Source organism: Galleria mellonella, unplaced genomic scaffold, assembly GCF_026898425.1.
Source record: "Galleria mellonella isolate WM207_F2 unplaced genomic scaffold, CSIRO_AGI_GalMel_v1 utg171, whole genome shotgun sequence".
NCBI classification, from domain to species: domain Eukaryota; kingdom Metazoa; phylum Arthropoda; class Insecta; order Lepidoptera; family Pyralidae; genus Galleria; species Galleria mellonella.
Genome location: NW_026442014.1, coordinates 2,303,603 through 2,320,620, shown reverse-complemented (window position 1 = coordinate 2,320,620; position 17,018 = coordinate 2,303,603). Strand labels below are relative to the sequence as shown.

General features: G+C 33.1%; 2 protein-coding genes across 9 annotated transcripts; one reads left to right on the top strand and one right to left on the bottom strand.

Moving 5' to 3' along the window:
- Window positions 1-929: 929 nt before the first annotated feature.
- LOC113518152 (arrestin domain-containing protein 4) lies at window positions 930-6,129 on the top strand. 8 transcript variants are annotated; one of them, XM_031912976.2, is made up of 7 exons: window positions 930-1,089; window positions 1,430-1,591; window positions 1,677-1,793; window positions 2,291-2,508; window positions 3,179-3,361; window positions 3,688-3,873; window positions 4,228-6,129. In XM_031912976.2, the coding sequence occupies exons 2-7, from the start codon at window positions 1,471-1,473 to the stop codon at window positions 4,396-4,398; spliced, it is 996 nt and encodes a 331-aa protein (XP_031768836.1). In that variant the 5' UTR covers window positions 930-1,089; window positions 1,430-1,470; the 3' UTR covers window positions 4,399-6,129. The 8 variants fall into 8 exon arrangements, with proteins under 8 accessions (XP_031768836.1, XP_026758735.1, XP_031768835.1 ...); XM_026902934.3 differs by having other exon boundaries at window positions 1,427-1,591; XM_031912975.2 differs by having other exon boundaries at window positions 1,320-1,591.
- Window positions 6,130-6,156: 27 nt separating this feature from the next.
- Window positions 6,157-16,820, bottom strand: LOC113518163 (COP9 signalosome complex subunit 2). Its single transcript, XM_026902947.3, has 8 exons — window positions 16,637-16,820; window positions 15,860-16,054; window positions 15,365-15,490; window positions 12,550-12,717; window positions 11,738-11,912; window positions 11,154-11,292; window positions 10,467-10,799; window positions 6,157-9,613 (listed from the first exon to the last, which is right to left on the bottom strand). Exons 1-8 carry the CDS (start codon window positions 16,688-16,690, stop codon window positions 9,469-9,471), a joined length of 1,335 nt encoding a protein of 444 aa, XP_026758748.1. The 5' UTR covers window positions 16,691-16,820; the 3' UTR covers window positions 6,157-9,468.
- Between the last annotated feature and the right edge of the window lie 198 nt (window positions 16,821-17,018).

The window sequence follows — 17,018 nt, the reverse complement described above, 5'->3', positions numbered from 1 at the left end:
TATCACTTCTCATTAATATTTACTGTATTTGTTATTTCTCTTTTTACTTGGTGCAATAAAGTGTAAATAAATAAATATTATTCCGTAACTCCTGAGAGTTAAGGAATGCTATTTTATCGTCAGCTCATGTCACTTGAAAGAATACAACTAACGGTATAAACGTGCCTATGATATTTAAAGAATTATCCCTTAACTCCTAACCGTTAAGGAGTTGTACTTCATCATCAGCTCATCTGAATATTACTTGAAAAACTACTACTAACGGTCTAAACGTGCCTAATATTTCAGGAATTATCTCTTAACTCCTAACCGTTAAGGAGTTGTACCTCCCATCATAAGTTAAGCAACATGAGATGATGACTACCAGACGCAAATATCTGAATAGCTTTAGAAATTACATGAAAAATATTTTGGTGCCTATAAAATAAAGAGAGTTGCCCTCGATTTCCCTGGGATCCCATCATCAAATCCTGACATGGTGACAATGGGACCATCTCAAGGTAATATTCCTTCCGACTGCCTGAGTGTCTAGTGTCTAGTGTCTAGTGTCTGTGTGTCTGAGTGTCTGAGAGTCTAGTGTCTAGTGTCTGAGTGTCTAGTGTCTAGTGACCGAGTGTTTAGTGTCTGTGGGTCTGAATGTCTAGTGTCTGAGTGCCTAATGTCTGAGTGTCTAGTGTCTGAGTGTCTAGTGTCTGAGTGTCTAGTGTCTGAGTGTCTAGTGTCTGAGTGTATTGGAAACTATTTTTTGTATCAAATAAAATATATCAATTTTTTATATTGATATTTTGTTATTTGATAATATCAAACCAATTTGATATATCGAATGCTAATATCGATATATTTTGATAACGATATATAACGAACACCCCTATTTGAAAGAGCTGTATCCACTACAAAAATAGGTTGCTTGACTTGACTGTTTGATTGACTGTCAGTAGATGGTCTGACAGTGACACAAAGTTTCATATCATAACTTTTTAGAAGTTTTAGTAAACATTATTCATATTTATTTTATTCTATTAAAAAAGTCCCCTGTAAATATTAACAAAAAATAAAAGGACTAGGCTGCTTATAAGTTCTAAATATCTGGTTGGTTTTATTTATGAAATATTTTCTATACTAGTGTAAGCTAACGGCCTTCGAGACTTCGATTAACATATTTCTCAACTTTGTTGTCCACAACCTACGGACACCCATTCGTGATTTAAGAAGTTTACTATAAAATAAATAGTGGGCGTAACTTTCGTAACTGCAAGGTTCCTTCATCTAGCCCTAGTCCTTTAATTTTTGTATTAAATTTTATAGTTTATGTTCAAAAGTTTAGTTATAAAAGTGCTAATAAATTGCATAATTCAACATTACCATATATAAAACATTACTACATACTGTGTCGTCTATCGTGATTTATAATTTACTTTTGTATTAGCAGGAATAGTGAACATCATATACTATTAATAAAACTAAGTGAAAATGCCTAGAAAATTGCTCAAGTTCCTCATTGTGTTTGACAACACATCATTATTATATTTTCCTGGTCAATTTCTATCAGGAAAAGTGTTGATGGAACTGCAAGATGATACACCTGTATTAGGTAAAACTTTATTTTATATTCATATGAACTGAGTTAAAGAGTTTTTGAAACTATAGCTAAAGAAAATACTTTATTTGGTTTATAGGTCTACATTTTCATGTAGTTGGTGAAGGTGTGGTGAGAGTTGGCAACGGTCGTCATGAAAGGCTGTTTGACAAAGAGAATTACATTGATTTTAGAATGAGACTGCTTGGAGAACCAGGTATATACAACTGATATTATAAATCACACACACTTTATGATTAAGTAAATATAAATTATATTTGACACAGTATAGAAACATATTCTAACAACATTTAGGTAAAATATTTTTTATGACAATTCTTATTGGAAATCTGCTATAAAGCTAGTCTTAAACAACAATATTGTAAGCTACTTAATAACCAGTGTTTGTTCTATAACTTTGTCTACCTGTACACTTCAGAATTAAAGTCTGAATAAAACCCAAGATAATTCTGCATTTAGTATGTAGTTTTAGGAATCTATATGAGAGATTAATTTCTCATAAAATCCATAAGAAACTGCAATTTTATTATTCATTATCTTATAATCACATACACACAAAATTAATACAGAGCAACACACAAAAATTCTGAAAAATAAAACTAATATTACAGATATGTAGTTCATAAACTGTAATAAGAATCACAAATAATATATTTTCTAATTGGCCTTTGTATAGTCATTTTTTTCTTTCAGGTCATGGCACATCAGTGCTTTCACCAGGCATTCATAGCTTCCCATTCAAGTTGGGCCTACCAATGGGGCTGCCGTCCACATTCCTCGGCACTCATGGTTGGGTTCAGTATTATTGTAAAGCAGCTTTAAGAGAACCCAATGGTTTAACACACAAAAATCAGCAAGTCTTCATTGTAATGAACCCTATTGACTTGAATTTGGAGCCACCAGTCTTAGCTGTGAGTATTATCAATATTTTAGTAAGCTAAAGGTATAAGTAGGAAAATAATTGTTCTTGAACAAAACATGTCTGAGTATATATAGACTTTCATGTGCATACTACCCCTGTTTTTTGTACCCGACAGTGTCTATTTTTATGTACTTTTTTATTTATTCTCTATGTTAATAGAGATTAAATATAGAATTAAAATTTATAATATTTTTAAATTACTGCTCATAGAAATACTAACTAACAATATATTGATGTTGATTTGAGTCAACTTGCTGGAGGTATAGCAAATTGTGATAAAGTCGAGAGGTTAAAACTACAAATATAGCCCAGCTGTATCATGCAGCTTCTAATCTGAGTTGGATTACTTTATTACGTATGTATTTTTTTTTTGATGGGTGAAAATGGTATGGTAACCCTGCCTGCGCTAACGGGATATGCTGGCGGAGCACCAGTGAAGAGTGATAGATGAGAATGAAAACAGGCCAGTTAGCCCATCATGATGAATTCTCCAGGAATTAACCACGATAGTTTCCAGGGGGAACCGCGAGGAGATCGACCTGGTTGGGTATATTGCTAGCAATGGGATTCTCAGTCTCCATTACTAACAATCCCTTTCCCCCTATTACGTATGTATTATGTACACATTAAATGAGGTGTTGCAATATACTGTACTGCAGCAACAGTTCGAGTGCAGCGTGGAGCACCGGCTGGGCGTGGGCTGCGTGGGCGGCGGCGCGGTGGTGTGCCGCGTGGCGCTGCAACGCGGTGCGTACGTGCCCGGCGAGAGCATCGCGCTCGACGCGCTGCTAGTCAACAACTCGCGCACCACCATCCGCTGCACGCGCGCCGCGCTCACTGAGGTACCCACCGCACGCTGCCACACATCATGCACGCAGTCAGCACCCTCCTGGGCCTAAGCTAATTAAAAAAAAACACTATTTAGTCAGAAGTATCAATCTCCAATTTGATGTGACCCTTTAGTAATATATGGTGCCCCATCTGTATCATAGTGCCTCTCGACTACCAAACTTCACCCCTAAGATTGGTACTGTTTGTTTTTTAAACATTTAATATACACCAGTGTGTCAGTTCGTGTTGTTTGTAAAATAACAAGGTAGTTTTTTACGTTGTGCCTTATTTGTATTACTGTAACTCGTAAATTCAACTTTCCATGCACTCCCGGTAGACGATCCAGTATTCAGCGCACGGCAAGGTGGCGGCGAAGGAGGTGCGCGAGCTAGCGTCGCTGCGGCACGGCAAGCTGCGCGCCGGCCACAGCGACGAGTGGCGGCGCGAGCTGCTGTACGTGCCGCCGCTGCCGCCCACCAACCTGCGCGGCTGCCACCTCATCGCCGTGCAGTACGACGTCTTCGTGAGTTTCTTTTTTCACTTACAAAGACAAAAAAGCCAATAGCTCTACTAACAGAAAGTGGTAACCATCACCTATAGATATAAACAGCACCATGCACATACAGCACTATAGATGTAAACAGTACTATGATAAACACTACTCATTTCTCATGTTTTGCCTCCATACCTCATAATTTTTGTCCTACTACATATGCTCCCTTGTATACTTTTTATATGCCTAATTTCAATAGGTACCATTATTTTTTCTCTCACTGCTATGTAATATTATAAAACATGTTTTTTTTCAATCTGCAACTGTCTTGAATTATAGCAGTAAACCAATGTATAAGTAAAATGCTTTAAATTGTTATTTCAGTTTATCATCGAGCCCAAGAGTTTGGAGAAGGAGGTGAAGCTTCAGTTGCCGATCCTGCTGGGCACGTACCCGTTCCGCGACGAGAACGATGAGCCGCCGCACCCTCCCACCCACTACCCTAGCACGCTGCCCATCTTCCGGCCCTGGCTACACGAGAAACCGGCGCATTGACCACCTGACAACACAACACTTAGACAGCAATGACAGGGTAGTCAGGTAGACCTCTATGTGGTCCTCGCCTTCGCCACCATAAACCAACTTACCAGACTACATCCTCATTGTGTCATCCTTAACTGATAGTCCGCCACTATATACTAATAGCAGAGGCGTATGGACTATTCAATCTTCGTTCATTAAAAATACTCTAAGGCCTAATTAACGGAGAGGCATATATTAGTTCTCTTCAATCCCTCAATGCGTTTACGGAGACGCGGATCTTTAGAGTTTAAGCGCCTGCGTGAAACATACTATATCATGAGTAAGGGAGATAACTGCCATCGTGACGTCATGGTATTTGGAATGCGCATGATATTATGTCTAGGGCACAGTATAAACATTACATGTCGACTTTGCATTGACAGGCATGACAAGGATCCGCACTACGCCCATTCGAAACTGTGCCTCTCCGTAAACATCATATGTAGCATCCGGGTGCAGACATTACTCTAGCGCCCCTCATTATTTGAAATTTGAGTAGATGTGTGAACATTCTATACATAACTGTTTAAGCCGGATCCACACCATGCCGGTCTCGGTTCGTCTTGGTCCGATTTTGGTCTGATAAAATATTACATAAAAAACAATGTGCGTATTCAAACCACTGTCTAGTCCCGATCATTCTCGAAGTGTGTTGCCAGACCGAGATCACACCGAGAATGAACTGATCCGTATTATAGTGTGGATCCGACCATAATCTTTTAGCAACATTATGTTGCCAATAGCCGAGCTGTTAATCATACGACGGCTTGTTTTGCTTTTTAGTTTTATTCCTTTCAAATTATAGAATACAGATCAATATAACTTTGTATGTGATTAGAAAATATTGAATAGCGAATAACGACTACGAAGGGATATTTTTGATGGAAGAGTAGATTCAACATGAATTTATTACATTATATGCATAGATTGAAAGGAAAATGAATTTATGAATTTTATTATATTTTTTCACTGCCAATACCTTAATTATAATCTCTTTTAGTATGATCAGTGGGTAATAATATTTTACAAGTAGAGGATTTAATCTAAATATCCTATGTTTACTAACAGACAGTATTTTATTATGATTGATAGCAGTGAGGCTATACATACAGGTATTGTGTTCATTGATATCATAATACATATCAAGTGTTTGTAATCCTTGTATTTTACTAAATTAATAATCATAATTTACTAAATATTGTAACTGAAAATGTAAAATATTTAAATATTTGTCACACTTAAATGACTCAGTGGATTTGAATGAAATTTGTTACACATATCCCTAGCCTTTATTATCACATAGGATATTTTTTTATTCTAAACGAGGGGCACAACGCTGCGTTACAGCTAGTATTTATATAAATACTGCCTCGAATTTCGTTAATCCAGTGGTTTCGTATCGTATTTTACAATAACTATAAATACTATAGTGCCATTTAATAATTTTACTTAAAATTTTAATTTATAATCTAACATCAAATGAACTTTTTAATAAGAATGTTTGGACATTGTGTTTCTAATGTGGTGGTATTTGCAATATGTTGATGCTATGTAATAGCAATGTACGACCGACCATTTGTATAGATACTATCGATCTGAATATAACTAACCTGTGATATAAAATACGAATCCGTCCATTTTATACTGTGTATTTTTATAACAATACATGTATGACTTTTATATAATAAAAAGTTGTATACCTAATAATTCGTTTCAATAAAAAAACCGAAATAAATATCATAATTTTATATTTGAATATTACAAATCTGTTATTTATTAATTTCAGAATTTTCAGACTGTCCATATAAAGTACAAAGATTTATTAATGTCCGACCGAAATGTACGTATTTTTAATATATGTATCGTACAATCACAGGTGTAACCAAATATCGCTTTTATTTCCCTATAGTACCGATGCCTTTGAGCTTGTAAATTGCTTTTTGGTAATCTCATTCAAAAACGGCTTGACCAATTTAATTTTTTGTTTTATTCGCATTAATACAGGGGTGGGTCAAAAGAAAATAAATTGGTATACACCTAAAGCTCAACTGAAATCGAAAAATTAAAAATAGAAAATTGCGTTATAGGTAATACAAAAATCATTGAGTCATCTAGTAATATATATATTTTTCTTTACATTATATGTTATTTAAAAATGTTAGATTAAATATTTTTAACAGAAAAAAAAAAAATACCAATCAACAGCACCAATAGTAACAAAATAACTCCCAAACGCAATTTCGATTTCAGTTGAAATTCTAAGATTGGCGGAGTCGAAACCAGAAGTTCGGTCGGACACTAGAATTTCTTTTTATCATTGCAACAAACCTACATAGTTTTACCATGGTCACCCACTGTAATGTTACATAAACTTATAAACAAACCGGTGTAACAGGGCCCTTATTTTACTAATTTAAAAATGCCTAAAAACAATATAAATAAAGGAAAAATTTACAATTCATTTGGTATATTATAAATAGTATATATTCAAACAATTTTGACCAATAGATGTCCCTTGCACTGTTTTTACTATGAGATTTCATATAACTTTATGGTTGCTTTACGCTGGCCATCTAATTAAAGACAGCGCATTATTCATGTTCTAAATTTAAAATAAAAAGAGCACTCTTGATTTTTTTTTTATTATGCCGCCAATTTTCGTGACACGCTAGTTTAGACCAAAAAACTGAATAAGTATTTGGTATTGTGAAAACTAGTTACCGTATTGTGAAAAAATTAATTAGTATGGGAAAAAGCAAAAGCTGCGATCCTTCTACAAGGAAGATAATTCTTAATTTTATGACAAAGGTTGGTCATACAGGAAAATTGCAAATCACTTGCGATGCTCTAAAGATATGGTGATGAACGCTATTAGGCATTTTAAGAAGTATAATACTACGGAAAACGTGCCTATGAAACCTAGACCGAGAAAAACAACCCTGCGAGAAGACTCAAGAATAGCATTGTTGGTTAAAAAAGATCCTTTCAAACGATCAGAAACTATTCGCTGTGAAGTATTTGGTGTAGAGGGGACTAATAGAGTGTCCGCAAGAACGGTTCGAAGGCGATTATGCGAGGCAGGTTTGTTTGGAAGAATTTCTCGTAAGGTCCCACTTCTGAGGAAGGAAAGTATTAGAGAAAGATTAGAATTTGCTTAAAAATATTCACACAGAAACGTACAAGTAATGTGCATCAACTTTACACGGCATTTAAACAGGCATGGGAGCAGATATCGATCGAAACCTGCAATAATTTGATTGCTTCAATGCCTAGGCGGTGTCAGGGTGTCATTGCTGCTAAAGGACATGCTACAAAATATTAATAACAAACTTTTATGATTTTATTATACATCTAAAACTAATTATAGTTAAGTCCGTTTCAATATTTACAATAAAAAAAATATATATAGTTACTTAATTTATGTGTCTTTAATTAATTGGCCAAGACTTTACATCAGTTCGTACTGCCTACAATGAAGTAAAAATTAATAAATATTTAAAATACAATATTTTGTTATCTTTATTACCTTTCATATATTCTCGATAATCGTTAGAATAAAATAATTTACATTGCAATCTCCTACTACATTGTAGAAAAAAATACAGGGTAAGTAAACTTTGAAAATACTAATTTCCTCTAAGTGTCTTTAATTATGTGACCACCACTGTATATATATCTTAGGGTTAACATATAATATTTTTAGCGAAATGTGGCATATACTACATGTGGTGAATGTTACATTCACCAGTTGACTATTGCCTCTTACTACCCCATTAGGGATTATAGTCGTGTGCATATTTATTTTAAACTTAGTATAATATTGTGACCCTGTTACAATAAATGAAATTTGAATATAATAAAAAAAAAGTGTTCATTGTTTTAATACATATAAGAAGCGTGTAAAACTAATTTGTGTAACTGTCTGTAATAACGTTTATATAAACACCAACTGTGGAATTTTTTACGAAATAAATATTAAAAATATAAACATACAATGGGACCGATACGCAGGTACTATTTCTCTAAACCTAACATTATAATTCGATATTTTCGCAACATTACTGTTTAGTGAAACATTATAAACCGAAACTATAATAAATGTGACTTATATCTATTAAAAAAATAGTTCATATTGTTTTTTACAATAAATATTTAGCTGTGACATCGAATTGACATTTTAAAGATAGGTTTAGAGAAATGACATAAATGACTAATAAATATTTAATGGACAAAAAAGTCTGAAATAAAAATTATTATTATTATTATTATTTCAGAATCAAATCCAGTCCAATTAAAATAAATACATAACTTGGAACAATGAAGTTTGTGGACAATAATGCTTTCACTTAAAAGATGTAATACAATACGATTATTCCGTCCACTCGACAATCACCACTGCCAAAACATATTCCTTTTAAGATGAAAAACTCTTCAATTCACTATTAAAGGTGGAACAATGTAACATTTGGAGCCATAGACAGTAGAAGGGAGATGAAGCCTATAATCAGATTTTTTATAATTGGCACATTTTAGAAAATATTACTACAAAAAACAATCAAATAACTATGATTTTTTTTTGTGTATTAATTTATTAGTCTATTTTCTTATTATTATTTTTTATACTACTATATGGCAAACAAGCACACAGCCCGTTTGATAGTAAACGGAGTTTACCGCGCGCGTTGTCTTTCCTAAATTAAGTAATTAAGAAATTCGAAAAAAAAAACAGATGCATGTGTCAATTATAGAAAACAGATTATGAATATGACTAATTTGGACTTTAATAATAGGTTCATAAAATAATTCATATTTAAAGGATTATTAAGGGCATCACGAATATTAACACACAGTATGCTATGACGCCCATAGTAACCCTCAATAATTTCTATTTTTAAGAAATTCGATGTTATTCCTCCATAGCCAGTAGTTCCACTTCTATATTCCACCCTTCCAACTGTCCAACCGTAACATAACATGCAGTTATGAAGTGTATTATAGAGGCAGGTTATGATTAAATGGTGAACTGGTGAGTCTCGGGTACAGCTAAGCCATCTTGTTGGCGAGCGCGAGATGCAGACAGGCGAGCTGAGCGGTCCATTTGTCGAGTGCGGAGTACCGGGCTGCACCGCGGGCGCTGCTCGCGAGCTCCAGCACGGAGTTCACCTGGTCGATGCGGCCGCTTATTGTGCTGTGTCGCGAGTAAATTAAAAAATATATTTATATATACTTTATTATACATACTAATATTACATAAAAATGTGACAGAGGTAAGCAAATCTACAAAGGCGAGCTTAACTCTAAATGAACTCTCTTCCAGCAAACCCAAAGTGGAAAAGAATATCAATGTCAATGGGTAGAGCAGTGCGCAATATTGTGACAACTTCCAAACAAGAACTAGATAAATTGAAGTTTATACATAATTAATTATATAGTAATTAATGAATGAGTTCAAAACATGAAGTAAACATTACTCGGAAAATGTTCCCAAACTGACAACCCACCAGATAGAAAATGGTAACTGTCGCATATAGACATGAGTAATACCATAGACATATTAGAGTATACTATTTCGCCCATGATAGCCTCCATGTGTTAACATTCCTGAGGACTTAGGTGTTATGCCTCTGTACCCTGTAAATTCACTGCCATATTCCACCCTTCAAACCGAAACACAGTCATTTAAACACAACTGCTTCACGGTAGATATACGAATTGAACAGAGGTACCCAAGCAAACAACTTTTGTACAAACTCTCCCTCTAGTAAACAGATAAATAATAAAAATAAAATATATTCTGCTGGTTACAGCTGCCATATTGATTTCATAATGTCAACATATAATATGTAGTGGGTGAATTTGAAGTAATTTTTTAACATTTTTATAGCATGGAAAATAATAAGTGGAGTGTAAAACAATAATTAGTCAAAAATGTTTACAATTAAATTTACTTGAATGAAAATTGTTTTTGTTTTAATAACAAATAATGTCAATGAACATATTTTCACTAATTCAAATAATACAAGATTGAAATATATACTCACTTGTCTAAAATACATGTCACAAGTAAATTTTCCACTTCCTTTTCATCAATATTCAACTCTTTTGATATAAAAGGTATATGTATTCTAGTGTATGGACCAATTAGTTTTATCAGCACTTGAGTCCTAATGTTCCTCAGTAAGTCTTCAATATGTTCCCTAATGAATGGATCATCCATTATATTATTTCTATTGTGTTTTAATATAGATTCGAAATCATTGATGTCATTATTTTGATAAGCCATTACTAGATTAGTCATTGCGAGTATTTCAGGATCATTCTTGTAGGGCTTAGCTTCTTGGGAGTCAAATGGATTTATGCCAGATTTCATAAGCCTGCAAGCAAAATTTGGATTAATATTAAAATTTTATTTCACAGCAACTTATGAGAATTTTATATATATATATATGAAACATTGAAAATATATATTACATGTTTTCCCGCCAAATATAAATCGATTTTCATATTTCATTTTACAATCAATATACTTCAATATTACATTATTATAAAGTCACATAAAAACTTTTTACATAAAAAGTTGGTGTTTCTTCTTTGCAGAACAAAATTTTGAAACATAGGAAATATTTGTCAAAATTCAAATCTTAAAATTGCATAACAAAACTATGATTCAATAAGCATGTAACAATGAAAGTATTTTAAACTGAATAAAAATCAAAGTATGTACTTACATATTAGCTAGCACAAGATATTTCAAACAAGTAGTTCTTCTAGGACTCCCAGACTCGTCGTAATTTTTGAATGCTTCGAAAAAATCAGTGTGCGCCTTTTCGAACTCGCCCTCCCTCAAATGCATCTTTCCCCCACATTCTGTAATTTTCAAATACTAATATATATGACAGGATCCACCACAGAGCCAAATGTTACCAATCTACAGCACTTTAAACACAAATAAACAAACACAGAATAGAATGGAAAGCACTGGAAACTTTTGGCTTTAGACAATAAAGAAATGACATAACTTATAAATACTATACATATAAATATATATACTTACAAATTTTTTTTAATACAACTTAAAATGGTGAAGAAGTTTATGGCTCACCCAATGTAAAGTGGGAAGCATCGCCTACAGACACGAACATTACCATGGACATAACCGAGTATAATGTTTCAATCTTCAAATCAAAATACAGCCATGCAAACGTAACAGCTTCATGGTACCCATGTAAATAACTTTTGTACAAAGTGTTCCTCTAGTAAATACATTTAATGAAAGTCTAAATTATAATAATGATAAACAATAGATAGCAACCTCGAATAACTCCCATGATTAAAGGATGTGGTATGGCCGATTTAATGTGCAGAGATTGTTCATACAGTGCTTTCAACTTCTTGTTGTTCTTTTGGGCTGTGTACATTTGGATTTCAAGTGCATAGATCTCTAGCAACTGTGTGCCTTTCTTCAGGTCATCTTCTCCATCGTCAGTCTGAAATATCAAGTTTTTATATTATAGAATACAGTGCACATCATAATAAAACAACCATGTCAAAGCATGTCTTTTTATGGAATTAAGTCAAAAATAAAACTGACAAAAAGTAACAGTATATGTTACAATAAAATAATAATCAGTTAATATTATTCACACATACGATACTCCTTCCATGTGGTCCCGGCATAGAATAGGTCACCCCTTGCTTTCCTGTGGGTGTTGTAAGAGGCAACTAAGGGAGGGCAGGGATGAGCAGTGCCCCTTTTAAAACATACCCAAAGCCCAACTGTGGTTGCCAATCCACCTGCCATGTGTGGCATCTAATGGCAAAACCACCCTGGGAGAAGGCTTATGTTCAGTAGAGGACAGTTAAAAGCTGATATAAGAATGGATGACGAGAATGTGATACCCATGGTATTACAAGCATCCATAGACTACAGACTGTTTACAATATGCTTGTTTGCCACCACCATGGTATAATTTGTTTTTTTACTTTTTTCTTGTTTTTTTTCATACACTGTTATTTCAAGACAAAGACAGTGATTTTGACATACACCAAAATTGTTTACCAATTGTGCCAAGTACACATAAATAGCCTGTATTTATTGCAACATATACATATATTAAACTTTACCTGACAGCTTTGATGTAGTTGTTTTAAAATTTTTGCCAGTTTGTTGAAATCACCCCTGTCATAATATAGTTTTCCTAATTTTGTGTTAGTCTTAAACCAGAGTCTGTCATTCTTTGCATCTTTTAATGCTTCTAATGTTGTTTCATAGAAATCTTGGAGCAGTTCCATCTGTTAAATAAAATATTAAGTATGTATATAATACACATGGAAATAAAAATGTTTATAAAAATACTAATTTATTCTGAACATATTTATTATGAATTAAAAAGTGTTTTTCTATCCCTAAATATTAGATGGATACTTAACTTTTTGATGATTGGTAGAGTTCTCAAGATGTAATAAAATAACAAACTTGCTTTTACATTTATAATTTTAATAGGGACTAGCTAAACCTAAGATATATTATGTATGCATATGCACACTATACATAAATATAAGACATGATCTATATACATTTCTGATACTTGAAGTATCATTGTGTATTTACCAATACAAAAGTTCTTTAAACATCCAAGTATCTAAACATAATTATGTATACACATTTTAATTCCATTAATATTATAAATATGAGTTTGTAAAGATATTTGCATATGTAAATTATTGTTACTCAATTATGTTTAAACACCTAAACAGATTTGAATAAAATTTTGTATACAAGTAGGTTATATAGTAACTAAATATATAACACTTTATATACTGATACGATACATATCATCCCTTAGCTTACAACACCGCTTAAGTCGAAAATTGGTGGTTTTCACTTTTGAATGCCTTTAGATAGAGCTGCTCATTGCGCGTCTAACCATTGTTCACATGATATAGATTTCAGCCAAACAGAAGTTGTAATTCGAATAGTAGTAATAGCGCGCAAGTTGGTTGGCCTTTCAACACCGCACAAGTCGTAAGTCTGTCATACTTTTCTTGAAAAGTACTCCGCGCTTCGTAATTATTGTATTTTTTGTGAGTACTATTGCTGAAAGGTCAGAAGTTTTAATAGAAGATAAAAAGGTATGCTATATAATAAATTAATTTCAAAGATAAAAAAGAATTAAACTAGGTTAGTAGCATAGGTTTATTTTTTTTATACCACTGAGGTGGCAAACAAACATTCTTCAAAAGGGGGGTAAAGAGGTTTCTTTAGGGTCGGCAACGCGCGCGTAATACCTCTGGTATTGCTGAAGAAACCTTTTTACCCCCTTTTGAAGTACCCCATGCTATAGGCTCTTGGGAAAACCTCTTAAGTTATGAAATGAGCTCCCTCATTCCATAACTTGAGTGTTCGTGGGAGGAAACATCTCTGAAACCGCGCTTTACGCGACCATTGAGGCTGTAGGATATGAGAAGGAACTTCCTGTCGATGGTAAGCCGTATGATGGCGGAAAGTAGCCGCGGGCATCATATTGAACAATTCCTCTGAGCACAATCCATTGTACAAGCAGTAGAACACGCAGAGTAAGGCAAAATCTCTCCTAAAACTTAAGGATTCGATACCGTTTGTAAGCCTGGGATCACCGACAATTCTCATAGCTTGTCGTTGCAATGAGTCGAAGGGTTCAAGCGGGTATTTAGGTACTCCCGCTCATAAGTGACAGCAATACTCCATGTGGGCCGAATTTGCGATTTGTAGAGCTATTTTGAGAGATGTTTTTGTTTTTTATATTTTTAATGCAATTATTAATCCAAATTCATCCAAAAGAACTGAGTCGAACTTACATTTTGATGATTGATAATGTACGGTATCACCAAGTCTGTAAAAAAATTTTTTGCCCATTCTTGGCATTAAAGATTGGTTTGTCAGATATTGCCTCCCGATTAGTGTAATTCAACAAGTAATCGCAGAAATCCAGAGAAAATTGAAGACTACAAATACGTTAAAGAGTTTTTAGCAGATCTTCCAAAGATGACGTCGCATTACTGTCGTGCTACATGTTACATCAAGAGAATATATAGAACCAATTTTCTCGAACATGACACAGCTCTATCACACATATAAAGAGAATTGTGATTAAAAGGTAGAGAATGCCGTGGTCGTAAATTATTTGACAAATTATTTTTGAAACTCAATCTGAGCTTATTGCACCCGAAGAAAGACCAGTGTGATGTTTGTTATAGTCATAAAACTGGAAATATTATGGATGAAGATTACATTCAACATGTTTTGAAGAAAGATCAAGCTAGGAAAGAGAAGGATATTGACAAAACTATTGCACAGTTCGGAGCTTGCCTGTATTCACACAGGATGTTGAATCGGCAAAATTGACCCTGTATCTTCAAACTAGTGTTATTTATTTATTATGCGTTGTTTCGTTGAAGTTTATTAAAGACTATGTTTTAAATATTCACTTATTAAAATCAAAAAATAATAATTGCACTTACGCTGTAAAGGTTCATGTGCCACCACTTTAAGCAATTAAGATTAGATTATAGATACCTATGTTATAATGATTGTTAATCATTCTTGAAATATTTCATAATAAAAACTTTCCTTTGTAAATTTTTTCAAACCAACTTTTAGTACATATTCCTTTACATTCCGCAATCAACACCGCCTTATGCTCATAAAATATCAGTCAAACACAGCTCAAGTCATAAAACAAAACTTAAAGTTAATCCTCAAAATAAGTATAAATAATTATTTCTTAACCATTAACTAGGGTATTTATTAAGTAATAACAGAAAAGTTCTACCGATTTTTTTAAATAGACAGTTTTTTTCGTCTCCTGTAAAGTTGATAAAAATGTCTTACGTGGTGTTGTTAGCTAAGGGACAATATGAGCAATGACACAAAGAATAGCTAGCATGATATGATACTTACATTTCTAGAAGTTGATATATAATCTAAAATAGAATTAATAGATTTTTCAGAATGATTCCTTGTGACAGCACTCTTTATATAAGTCAGCAACTGTTTGTATCTTGTCATCATCTCTGTAAAATTCCCCTAAAAATATAAAAAAATTATTTATATAGTATATATAGGAACAGCATTAGTAAAATTAATTACTTTCTTTGTGTTAGTAGGCAACAGTTACCACTATCCATAAGGGGGGTCATCGATAACACTTACTTTTCTATTATGAATTTTCTTATAGAAGTTTATAGAACATTTATATAGTAATTAACTATAGAAGGAAAACAATACAGCAAATTAGTATAGTAATAGTGTCCTAGAAATCTAGGGCTCCCCTACAAAATAAATATAATTTAATAATTATATATCCAATAAAGCTTTCCACTTGAGTATGATATGTAATAATGGATTCAAATAATAGAAAAGGTATGCTATATATGTACTATAATATCAACTGACCAATTTAAAATTAATCTTTATCATCTGTTTAAGAGCTTTGAAACCCCATTCGCCTTTGTCTCCTCCCTCCAACTCCAACACCTTCTGGAAACTGAGCAGTGCTGCTTGAGGCTCATCTTCCTTCAATGCTTTACTGTTGTAATACTGGTTCTCTAAGTCCACATCAGGTTCTGAATTACTATCTTCAGAGTATTCCTGCAATTTATTAATGATTTTATTAGATATATAGATGTTATCTATGTATCCATCATAAAAAACACAAAAATTACTAAAAAACCTATTTAAAGATTTTGCCTCCTTTGCTACAAAGAATTGTATAACATATATTGTAAATTTAATGTACTGTAGATAGATCTAGTGATAATCCTCATATTACTCTAAGCTACAACAGCTTTATATTTTGAGTGAGAAAGGTGTAAGATTTATGATGAAAGTCTTTGAACGATTAGTGAGTGAAAAGATAATAGGAAGGCTATTCAATCATTGTTTAAATGGGTTGAACTCTTTAAACGATGATTGGGCAGTTTTTTCTAAGTAAAAATATGGACAAACAACAAATTTTTCACTTTTAAGGTTACCCATTTTTATATTTATTAAAAGCTAAAATTGATGGATAACACTATAGAATATAAAATACAGCTTGATATATATGAAAAATTACTAAATCTGTTAGTTTCATTAGTTTTTTCACCAGACTTAGAAACAGGTTTCTTTATCATCACAAGTAACATTTACTATCTAGCGTATAAATTTGTATGTACTTATATAAATACAAACCAAGCCATAGTCCTCTTCTTCCTCACACATATAATCATCGTCGTTATCAGACATGTTAGATGATTATTACAATATTATCGTTTTATTAAAAGACTATTTTTATGTCGCTAAAACAATAAAATGAAAGAACACATAAATACGCATTTAGTCTACCAACTTACTCTATGTAGAATTGATTTGACATTTTTGACAGTTGTTGACAAGTTGACACCATAATGTTTTTTTTGAGAATACTCTTGATTGGATATCTTATTCTTCATACACAATGATTGGACGATATATTCAACCAATCACAATAGGACAATTTTTGAGGGAATTTTTTTTAAAAGTTCCTTCATATATTAATTTCTGACAATATAATTAGGAATAATTAAGTTTAATA